Source organism: Octopus bimaculoides, chromosome 3, assembly GCF_046866305.1.
Source record: "Octopus bimaculoides isolate indiv1 chromosome 3, ASM4686630v1, whole genome shotgun sequence".
Classification (NCBI taxonomy): domain Eukaryota; kingdom Metazoa; phylum Mollusca; class Cephalopoda; order Octopoda; family Octopodidae; genus Octopus; species Octopus bimaculoides.
In genome coordinates this window covers 147,395,844-147,408,343 of record NC_142930.1, presented here as the reverse complement: position 1 = coordinate 147,408,343, position 12,500 = coordinate 147,395,844, and the positions used below count along the sequence as shown (strand labels likewise).

Sequence of the window (12,500 nt, the reverse complement as noted above, 5' to 3'; positions counted from 1 at the left end):
AAGTAGAACTCCCAAAGGGGGAGGCGCTTCGAAAAAGGAAAGGTTACACGTGGAAAAACCCATAAAACCACGGGAGCCTGGTCAGAAAAAATAAGAAAGGGGTATAGAGCCCTTTCTCCTTTTACATTACCTTTTTTTTTTTTTTTTTTACAGGTGTATTCTCAGAATTGGTCCGTTTATACTGGCCATTTTTCCAACAGTCACCCATCTTTCAACGAATTTGCTATGAGACAGCACTTCCCTCTCTACTCTCATCTTCCTTTTCAAGTGGAACTTGAAAAAGTTGATGAGGCCTTGGCCAAAGAGGAAAGTGTCTGTCTTTAACCCTTTCAAACGGGTCCACCATATCACCTCTTTCGCTACAGCCACTAGGCATAGGAAAATTGCCTTGCCCTCCTGGTTAAAGGAGGTCGGCGGGTCAATTCTCACGATGGATCCAGCTGATAGCCGGATCCGTCCTACACGTGACAGTAGCTGTTCGATATAGACCCACAGGTCAGCAATGCTCGGGCACTGGACGAGTGCGTGCAGAACGGTTTCGTCGTCTTGAGCGCACCTCGGGCAGGCCCGGTTGACGGCACTTCCATGTCGGTAGAGTTTATCTCGAACAGGTAGCGCACCTCGGTAGCACTGCCAGGCGAGGGACCTTTGGAAATTATCCATGGGCCCCGGCCCGAAAGTTCTCCTGAACAGACTGCTTAGCTGATTATCCTCGACGCCTAGAGTTTCCCCGAGAACGTCGTCGCACTTTTCTCCCACTAACCCTCTATAGAAAGCTAGAGTGGATCTACTACCGATCGCACTGCCCGCCTGACTGAGGGCGGTGAGAGCTTGGCGGCACTCGAGGTGCCAAGCGCCCTTTCTCGGTCTACGTTTGATCCAGGATTGCAGCTCTGTTAAAGAAACGAGCTGCGGAAAATCGCGTCTGACGAAAGGCGACCACACCTGTTCACCGTCCAGGAAGCGCCTGAGATGTCGTAGCCTGAGCGCATGTTTGCGCATCAGCAACCACGGCATGCCAAGGCCTCCGTTCAGCGGCTGTTGACAGCAGATAGAGCGCCTGACCAGTGGTACCTGACCCTTCCACAAAAAGTTGAAGAGCAAGCGTACTATCTTGGTTAACCAGCGGTCGGGACAAGGGACGACGGTCAAACGGTAATAGATGACGGATGCGATGTACGCATTCGCTACCTCCGCTCGACCTTTCAAGGAGAGCTTCCTCTCAGCCCATTTCTGGGTGAGGTTGGCCACCCTGTTCGTCACTTCTTCCCAGTTTTTCTCCAACTGGAGGTCCGGACCGAACCAGACCCCGAGCAGTTTAACGGGTCCGTCTGTCCAGCGCCCTACGACGCTGTTGGACGGCATGGACTTGCCCCTCCAGGTGCCTAGTTGCAAGCCCATTGACTTTTCCGCGTTAATTTTCGCACCTGTCACCGCTTCATACTCGTTTAGTGTCTCGCCAATCAGGTCAATATGCCTGTGGCTCGACACCATCACGGTAACGTCGTCGGCATAGGCAGACACGCTCCTTCCACATCCCAGATCACGCGGGACGCCCCTCAAAGCCTCCAGCTTCCGCAGTAATGGCTCGAGAGTCAATACAAACAGAAGGGAGGAGAGAGGACACCCTTGGCGAACCGAACGCGAGATGTTGAACGGTTCCGATAGATGGCCGTTCACCCGTATGACCGAGCAGATGCCGCTGTATAAAGCAGCTATCCACCCGCGGAAGACCGGACCGAAACCAGCTGCCTTGAGAACAGCTGCCAGGTATCGATGGTCGACCCTATCGAAGGCTTTAGACTGATCTAAATTGATCAAAGCCCCACCCGCGCCAGCTTCGTTACCCACTCTCTCTATGATGTAGCGCATGAGATGGAGGTTGTCGTGGATAGACCTGGTCGGCACAGCGCATGTCTGCGCCTTGCCGATCAGTTTGCCCACGACAGGCGCCAATCTCTTGGCTAGCACCTTGGCCAAGATCTTCAACTCTGTGTTGAGCAGAGTGATGGGCCTAAAGTTCCCTATAATGTCCCCCTTGTTTGGGTCCTTTCTTAGCAAAGCCACCACTCCCCGACAAACAAAAGCAGGAATTCTCCCGTTTTGTTGCCAGTTGCAGTAGACGTTTGCCAAGACGCCCGCAAACAAGTCTGGCATTGACGTATAAAGCTCGTAAGGCAGACCATCCAAACCCGGCGATCTACCTCTCGTGCAGCCTTTCATCGCTTCCCGTACTTCCCAGGCAGATATCGGTCCTTCGCAGCACTCGGCCTCGCTGGTCGAGAGTTGCGGCAGGCCGTCTAGGTACACATCGAAATCTGTTCCGTCGTCCGTCCTACCGTTTGTCCCGAACAATTGAGCAAAGTGTCGCTGAAAGGCCGAACACATCTGCTTCGGTCCCGAAATCTCGCAGTCGTTCTGGTCCACCAAAGACCGAATGGTCGCTCTGTTGCCACGCTTCGCCTCAACCACGCGGGCCCATCGAGCGGCCTTAGTCCCCTCCCCGCTTACCGAAAGTGCTTTAGCTCTGACAACGCAGCCTTCATGCTTGGCATCAAAGTGTTGGTCGAGGGCCAACTTCGCTGCTAACACGTCGGTTGCGATGCCTGTCCCAAGAGCCTCGTCTAGTTTGTTAACTAAATCCCGCTCTGTTTTCTTACGTTCTACAGCTAGAGCCTTGCTAAACCTAATTGATTCTGCTCTAATTGCCCGCTTCAGGGCGAACCACCAGTTGTTGTTGATGATTGCTCCGGTTAAAGCCCTCTTAACTAATAAACTAATCCGGTCTCTGTAAGCTTTGCACGCCGTTGTCGACGTGTTTAGCTTCCAGTAACCGGGGCCTTGTCTATGGAGCCTATCTAAGTCGACCGTACAGATCACGAATTTGTGGTCCGTGTAGCCGACTATGTTGAATTGTGGACACCCTATGCTATCCTTATCCGCTGGCCTACAGAAAAATCTATCTAAGTACGATCTAGACGACCCGATGCGATTAGTCCAAGTCCACATTAGCACATTCGGGTTGTCTAGTCGATACCTGTCGGACAGCTGAAAGCGTTTGAGCAGGTTGGCGAGGCTCTTGCATCCCCCTTTCCTATTAGATGCTCCCGCACCCACCCTATCGATACGTTCGTCTAGGACAGCGTTCCAGTCCCCAACTAGCACTAAAGTGCGAGAAGTACCTAGGAAAACCTCCAGACGTTTGAAATAATCCGACTGCCCTGCTCTTGTCGGAGCGTAGGCAGCCAGCAGTCTGAAAGCAGCGCCATCACTACTATCGACGTCCAGGACCACCAACTTACCTTCCGGATCCAGGAAGACTGCCCTTATTTTCAAGTCTAGGCCTTTCCGAAATAGCACCGCAGTACCTCCACCGCCCGCTCCCGGCCGACACGGAGATAGGAAAATCTCGTACCCGCCAAAAAGGGCTGCGAGTTCCTGCGGGTTGGAGAGCCTGGTTTCGCTAATGGCTGCTACATCTACACTGTAAGACCTCAGGTCGTTCAACAGGTGACCTTGTTTCCAAGGCGACCCGAGGCCTCTCACATTTATGCTTCCGATTCTGAGAATTACCATGTTTTTTTTTTAAAGGAAAGTATTAGAGGAGAAAAGGCTCTACTTACTGTTTTCTGGTGGGGTGGCTCCCCTATGTTTTCGTGTGGGTGTCTCCACTAAATTTTGATAGAGGCTCTGGGAGAAGCTTCTCCCTAGCGACCCAACATCATTCGGAAACTTTTCTTTTATTTTATTATAGTTTTCTTGGGTTATTTTTAGTGTGAGTATGTGTGCTGGTGGTGCGTTGTGTAGGGGTATAATGAAATTTGTGGTGTTTGCATTTGTATTGTTTTTTAGAAAGTCTAATAAGTGTTCATTTTTTGTGTTGATGGCTGTTACGTTTGTGGTGTGTGTGAGTGCTGGTGTTTGCGGTGGAGAAGGTGTTGCTATTTGTTGTGAGTGTGTGTTGTTGTTGCCGATGATGTTGGGAAGCTCACCTTTTTCGCGCCTCCCCTCTTTGTCAATTGTTTCTTTTGTCTTTCTTTTTCGTTTTTTTGTTGGTGGTACAGTTTGCCACTTCCCTTTTTCACTATCAGTGTTCGCACAATCCGAGCTGATCTGATCTGAAAAGGGAATGTTTGTCGGATCTGGTGAAGATTCTTTTACAATTTCTGTTGTTGCTGGTTCTGTTATCTTTTTTGGTGTGGAGGTTCTTGGTGTTGGTGTTGGTGTTGGTTTGGTGATGGATGGAGATGGTGGTGTCGCTTTTCGTGGTGCTGGTGGTGATGGTGTTGGTGATGATGGTGTTGGTGGTGATGGTGTTGGTGGTGATGGTGTCGGTGGTGTGGAGGCTTTTGGTTGTTGTTGTTGCTGCAATTTTCTGTTTTTGTCTGCCTCCATTCTTTGCTTGTAGATGGGGCAGTCTCTTTTTAGGTGTTTTTCACTGCTGCAGAGGTAGCACTTTGGTCTGCGCCCCTCTACTGCAATGTGTATTCTACTGCCATCCGGCAGGTTTATGGCGTCGGGTATGGTATTTATGCTATCTTGTTCAATCTGAACAAGGAGATGCATTTCCATGCCCAACCAGTTTTTTTCTTTTACTCTGTTCACCTTTAGGATAGTGGCAGTCTCTTCAATGTCGAAGAGCATAGCTGCCACTAGCCAGGAGATGTTCAGTTCTGGTGGCACATGATTTATTTTTATTTCTGTCACACGTCGACCAAGGTATGTCGGCACGAGTAATAATTCTTCCGCCTTTAACGGTGTTGTAGAGTGCCGGATGGCATCCTCTTCCGTTGGGAAGCGCACTTCCACTGTTCCAAAGCGCTTCCCTTTGGTTACGAAGCTTTTTTGGCCCCATATCGGCTTTAGAGCTAACTCCAATCTCTGTGGAGTAGCATTCTCCATCTTTTGGTATTTTGTATTGAATACCTTGTATACTATTGTTTTTCTTTTTGTTGCTTGTATTAATGCTTGTGGAGTGTTAAGGAAGACATTATTGCCATCCCTTCTTAACAATTCCTTGGCATTCTTTATTTCTGCCATTGTGACTTGGATTTCTTCTGAGCTCTGCTTAGCTGCGGAGGCGAAACCGTTACAATGGCTACTGGTTGTGGTCTTGGTACTGTTGCTCGTGTTGTTTACTTTGTTTTCTTTGTTCTTTTTTTCCTCCTCCCTCTCCGGTGTAGAAGCAATGGTGGAGGTGAGGGCTGGGAAGTCAGCAGCAGAGAGTCTGTTAAACAGACCTGAATCAGGAACACTGTCCACTATGGCGTCAGCTGGGCGAGGTGGAATGTGACTTAACCTGTCATTCTTTTTGTCGGGGAGTGATGCAGAGAGAAGAGAACAGCTGGCTGCTCTTTTCACTGGCATTTTGCCTTTTATGGCATTAACTGGGCGGGGTGAAAAAAGACTTGACCCGTCATTCTTTTTGTCGGGGAGTGATGCAGAGAGAAGAGAACAGCTTGTTATTTTTTTTTCCGACATTTTTCAGATATGATACGTGTGAAATGTGAAAATGGAAGTTTTTCAAACGAAGAATTCACCCCTAAATGGGGGAAATCTCGCCTAACCGACTAGCTCCGCAAGAACCTAGTCGGCTTGGCTACAACAATATATAAAATTTAAAACAGATTTCAAAAGATTTCCGGGTAAAAACGGCAACAACTTACAGAGCTTCGGGAGACACGTCCATCCGCTTGAATAATAATAATAATAATAATGTCATCGAAAAATACCTTAGGAATGAGAACCCAGGTTCGAAACTTCCCCAAGACACCTGATGAAGGCTTGGGGGTATATCAGACGAAACGTTGTGTCAACAACAAACAAGATGAGGACAAATATGCGTCAATTGTAAATGATGTACATAATCCCGCATCTCTTAAATATAGAACTGTATTATCTGATATCCGTCAAATGTAAATAACTGTATTATCAAATATATAAACTATTTTATGAATAAATAAATAAATAAATACTTAAATATTTATCAAATATATAAACTGTATTATATCAAATAAATAAACTGTATTATAAATAAACTGTATTATCAAATAACTGTATTATCAAATATCCGTCAAATGTAAATAATAAACATATTTTTTTGTTATACTTTTACTGAAAAAAAAAAATGACCGGTGAAAAATGTGATTTTATGATTTATTTTACACGTGAATTTAGTCTTTTCTATGACTTAGAAAAAATTTTTCAGAAGAAAGATAAGCAAAACATGGAAAAAATTCAGAAATATGTTTTGATGTCGATGTGTCATTTATCTTTTATCTTTTACTTGTTTCAGTCATTGGACTGCGGCCGTGGTGGGGCACCGCTATGAAGAGTTTTAACAGAATGAATCGATCCCAGTACTTAATTTTTTTGTTCCATCCGTCTCTTCTTGCCGAACCGCTAAGTTACAGGAACGTATGCACACATTGATTGTTAAGCAGTAGTGGGGGCCAGACGCAAAGACACGCGCGCGCACGTACACACACACACACACACACACACACACGTACAAACACACGCACGCACACACACGCACACACACACACACACACACACACACACACACACACACACATACACACACACACACACACACATATATATATATATATATATATATATATATATATATATATATACTAGACTACCCATGACCCGTTGGGTCACCGGAATACTCTGAGTTTCCAGTAACAGAGTTTTGTTTCGTGGTTTTTTTTCCTTTTCCATGTTATTTCGTATACTTTCAATGATTGTGACATCGAAATCACGCGTAAACGGCTCCTATCCCCAGAAAAGGAAAGATTTGGCTGCTATTTCTTACACACCCTGCTACCACGTAACAGGCCTTTCGGGTTCTTTATCGCAAGTAGTTGTTACGTGGTAGCAGGGTGTGCTAGAAATAGCAGCGAAATCTTTGAATGCGAGACACGTTGAATGCACTCGAAAAAACCTATAGCAAAAAAGAAACTATTTCACACCGAGGTTACGAACGGGTCTTTTACGAAATATTTACCGTATTTTTAAAGTCATTTTCACTTTAGAATATTTTTTAAATATGCCAAAAAAATTTTTGTTTGAAAATAGTTTTAAAAAACATTAAAATATTGTCTGTTTAATAAAACTAAAATATAGATACTTACTGTACAAACACCTTACATTTTTGAAATCACATTCACTTAAAAATATTTCTAAATGATTAAAATATTGTGTTTAACAAAAGCGAAAATAGAAACATTTACTATAATAAAAAGAACTCGTATTTTTTCGTTGTCAAGTCACTGTATCTATTCGAAAGATAAGAATTTCTTCCCTTTCGGGATTAAGGTTATTTTCAGAATATTTTCCTATTATGCACCATTTATACCCGAAAATCTCTAATATCTCTAAAACTACTTGTCCGGTTTACGCAAAACTTGTTTTATTTCGTTCGTATTAACATTTCAGGGTAAACTTAATTCATAGTTTTTTCCCATTATGCGCCAGTTTGGCTGGATAACATTGCAAGCAAGCAAGCAAGATTCAAACTGACTTTTAATGTATTATAAATATACGTGGAGCTTCTTTCAGTTTCCCTCTACCAAATCCACTCACAAGGCTTTGAGCGGCCCGAGGCTATAGTAGAAGATATTTATCCAAAGTGCCACGCAGTGGGACTGAACCCAGGACTGTGAGATTGGGAAGCAAACTCCTTATCACACAGCTATGCCAATACATCACCAAATGATTTATGATTAAGACTAATATCTTTTCCAGCATGTGAAACTCATCATCTGAGGAAATTTTTTATAAGTCTTATTAAAATGATTTCGTTTTATAAGAGACCATCTAGCTATGTTTTCACCTTCCAATAACGACATATGAGTAAACATTTATGCGAGCATGTATACGAGCAACGTCTAAGAGCATGCCTGTGTGTTTAAGAAACTCACTTTGCAAACATGTAACTTCGAGTTCAGTCTCACAGCAGAACAACCTGGGCAGGTGTCTTTCTATTATAGCTCCGGGCTGACAAATGCCTTGTGAACGAACTTGATAGACGAAAACTGCATATGTCTGTGTATTAATATACGTATGTGCTGTATGTGTGTCTTTGAGATTGTACTCTCACCACTACTTGACAACTGATGTTTGTTTATGTCTTCGTAAATTAGCGGCTCGATAATAGCAAAAGATACAATCAGTACAAGACTTTAAAAATGAGTACTGGATTCAATCTCTTCAAACCCTTCAAGGCAGTGATTCAGCATGTCCGAAGTCCAATGACTGAAACAAATAAAGTATAGATATCCCTCGTGACTATGCAATAGAAACGATAAAATTCTGGTTGGAAAATTTCGCAGAAGAATTGCCCGAACATTTAAGAGGTACTTGATATTTGAAGAATTAAGTTTTTTTTTCCTCCAAAAGACTAGTTAAGGTTTGATATTAACTATTACTGAGAAAAGTTCAGAACCACCATGTTGACCAAAATAGCCCCAACTTAGGCAAATTAAGTTACACGATATTTTAAATCACAATGTATCAAGAAGTGCTACAAAAATACGGAAACTTTCCATCTATATTTTAGATATAACTGGAAAAAATTCTAGACAATCTCGTCACTTTTGGAAATTAGATGAAGTTAAATGAAATTAAATGAATTTAAAATATTACCTAATTGAATAAATAATATTTAATTCACAGTGGAATAGAGTCAACACTCGAACGTTACAAACCGACTTACTTGAAACAATATCTACTCTTTACTCCGTGTCACCCGAAGCGCACTAGAAAAGGTATTCCAACTAATCTAGCCAATAGAATATTCACAGTTGTGTCCGATATACGACTTCAAGAACTTAAAAATATACTCATTAACAGACATTATCTACCATCCTCAATAGATTATGGAATGCACCGAGTTGAGACAGTTGATATTTTGATACTGAAACAGGTAATGGAAAATATCATACTTAAATAAAAAAAATTCTATCATACATTTTTACTCATAATCCTAGAAACGACGAAGCTTAGAATATTATTTTTTTTAAATGTTCAAAATGTACCGATGCAAACACCAATTCTTGATAAAAACGATAAAATAAAAGAGTAGTGACAAATACCAAATTACATTTAACATCAAAAGAACCAACAATTATGAAACGTGGGGGATCCAAATGTAGAGTATATTTTAACTTATGTGTAGGATCACTTTAAACAAAGACTTTGTTTCAAATTAAAGAATGGAAACCTACGGTATGGCGGACAGAATTATATAGAACAAACAGGAATAGCATAAGAAATGGAATGGCATTACATCGATAAGAAATTTCATCCCCCGGTTAGAGAGAAATATCTCTTAATAAACTTATAAATACATGCGCTGGTAATCGATGAAAAGCCCCTGCGGTACTTCTTCCGACTCTTTACATTCTGAGTTCCAGACACTTTCCGTCTACCAATTTCACTCACAAAGCATTGATTAGTCTGAAGCTACAGTGAAAGACACGACACTTGCACACGTTGTCATGCAGTGGGATTGAACTCGAAATCACGTGGCTGCAAAGCGAGCTTCGTATCCATACAGCCAAGCCTTTATATATGTATGTATGTGTGTGTGTGTGTGTAAAGAGAGAGAGAGAAGAGATGAGGTGAGAATGGGTGAGATGAGAGAGAAACACAAAGAGTTGAAAATGTCTTTTCGAAAGTATGTATAGCAATGAATTGAAAGCTAACAAGTAAACAAATAAATAAAAAGAACAGAAAATCAGTTAATAATAGAGAAAGGGGATTAACTCCGTGTACTGTGTTTTTCGCACTCGGTTTCTAAGCCGTGTAAAGTATATCAGAAATACAAACAATTCTTTTAACATTAATACATAACTAATATACAACAATGGCTTGCTTCAAGATGTTAATCCCTTGGGGGCTGACATGACTACTACTATTACTATGATGATGATGATGATGATGATGATGATGATGATGATGATGATGATTAAGACGACGACGACGACGACAAGACGAATTGTCTTCTTAGCAAGTTAATTCTTGATATTAAAAATGTAGCCTAGCTCCATTCAACTTTTCATCTTTCGGTAAGCTACGGTTTATGCGTAAAACGGAATATAATAAAAATGTGAATTATATGTTAAATGAATGAGTTACGTGCAAGATGTTGCTGAAACAGAAGTACTTCTTTCACATACATCCATACAGAGTGATATCATTAATTTCAGGTGCAGGCATGGCTGTGTGGTTAAGGGACTCACTTTGGGACCGTATAGTTTCGAGAGTTCAGTCCCACTGCGCGGCACCTCGGGCAGGTGTCTTCCATTATAGCGCCGGACCAACCAATGCGTCGTGAGTGAATTTTATTAAACAGAAACTATGTGGAAACACGTTGTGTGTATGTGTGTGTGTGTGTCTGTCTGTCTGGCTGGCTGTCTGTCTGTCTGTGTCTTTGATGATGTCTAATAAAAAAAAAACTTCTTAGTTTTCGGCATTATTAGTACTTCGTCATTGATTTCGTGTACTGTCCACAATTTTCTCAGAATTCTTCCATATGCCCACTTCTCAAAGGTTTTTAATCTGTTTCGTTAATACTTTTATTAATGTCCATATTTCGGTTCCATACATTTAAGAGGATCATTCATAATACTTTAATCAGTTTTTTGGGGTCTTTTTTTTTTTTTTTTACTAGTTTCGATATTAATATTTGTTGATGTTGCTATAATGCTTGACATATTTTTTTTCATATGACTTTCTAACGATCACAATCCTTTTGATTTCTGCTTCACATTTCCCGTTTGCTAATTGCATAAAGCTTAGCTATATAATTTTTAGAGTCTGTTCAACTTGATTCTCCTTTGTTGTAAAATGTATTTTTGCTAGTGGTTGCTTCTTGCTGATAACCATTGATTTTGTTTTCATTACATTAATTTCTGTTCCATAGAATGTTCCTTTGTCATAAACTGTAGTTACAAGCAATAGCATAGCTGGAGTTTGTGCCACCTGAGCAACCCCAGCCCTATACAGGCTTCTATAACAGACCGTAAAGTCCAACCGCATAAAAGTGGGCAGACACACTTGATACTTCTCCAGCTACGTGACTGATTACAAGTTTCTGTAGTTCATTTCTGTTGAAAGTTAGCAAGGTAGTTGTTGGCACTCCGTCGCTTTCGACGTCGAGGGTTCCAGTTGATCCGATCAACAGAACAGCCTGCTCGTGAAATTAACGTGCAAGTGGCTGAGCACTCCACAGACACGTTTACCTTTAACGTAGTTCTCGGGGATATTCAGCATGACACAGTGTGACAAGGCTGGCCCTTTGAATTACAGGCACAACAGAAAGAGGAAGTAAGAGTGAAAGAAAGTTGTGGTGAAAGAGTACAGCAGGATTCGCCACCATCCCTTGCCGGAGCCTCGTGGAGCTTTAGGTGTTTTCGCTTAATAAACACACACAACGTCCGGTTTGGGAATCGAAACCGCGATCCTATGACCGCGAGTCCGCTACCTTAACCACTAGGCCATTGCGCCTCCACAGTAAGGTAGTATCGTCTGCATATATAGACTGCTGATATTCATATCACCAATTGACTCTTCTGGCTTGCCTTCTATAATGTTTCTCTGAAGTTTGTTTTCAGTGCATTGCTTAAATAGAAAATATACAGATTTTCCCGACTTTTACGGGAGGATACTGACAAGTCCCTGGTTTTTAGAGTATCGCGAAAAGCCTGGTTGGAAGCCAAACCTTCTGAGTTCATTTACAAGCCTTGGAAAAACTGAACGACTGCTGCAATAAGTGTGTGAATCTGAGAGGGGAATATGTTGAATAAAATCATTAACTGATCCTCCCTATTTTCTTTTGCCCAAAGCCAGGAACTTTTCAGTACTGCCTCGTAAGTTTAAATTCTGCTGGCTTTTCCCCGTTCAGTTCTTATAACTGTTGTTTACTTTCAATAGGTCTGCGTCATTATTTGGATGGAGGCTTTTATCACACATTCGATCATCTTTACATGTTTTATTCTGTCACATACATTGGTATTGCCTATAAAGTACATATAAATATTGTTGTATTTCGGGCCGGTCATTTTTTTTTTACCAAATAAACACACGCACTGTATATTTGTTCTTCATTCGTTTATTATTGTTCTTTTTTTTTCTCATTTTGTTATTCTAACTCATGTCCATTGTCTGGAAGTCCTTCGTCACAATTCTGTGACCTCTTCAGCCACACTTTTCGTTTTCGTGTGTGCTCTTGCTCCACTTACTCCATTCTGTTCTTGTTAGAAGTACACCTCTGGCCTCTTCAGCGACAGAATAGTTGTTGCTTAATAGATTGTTACTGAGTTTGATCATTTCTTCGTGGTGGGTATCACTTAAACTCACTGCTCGATGTTTTAGGCACTGAGCAATCCCTCTCTTTACATTGTATGGATGGTGGGAGTTGAAGTTGAGGTATCGTCTGGTGAAGGTCGGCTTGCGGTATACGGATGTCCTGAATCCATACTTGGTGT

General features: G+C 42.1%; 1 protein-coding gene across 1 annotated transcript in view; it reads right to left on the bottom strand.

Annotated features, from left to right (window-relative positions):
• Window positions 1-3,615: 3,615 nt before the first annotated feature.
• The window catches only part of LOC149136758 (uncharacterized), a 33,344-nt gene continuing 24,459 nt past the window's right edge, over window positions 3,616-12,500 (bottom strand). The window contains exon 4 of the mRNA XM_089348419.1: window positions 3,616-5,307. Coding sequence (XP_089204545.1) covers window positions 3,616-5,307 — 1,692 coding nt within the window. The remainder of the gene's footprint in view (window positions 5,308-12,500) is intronic.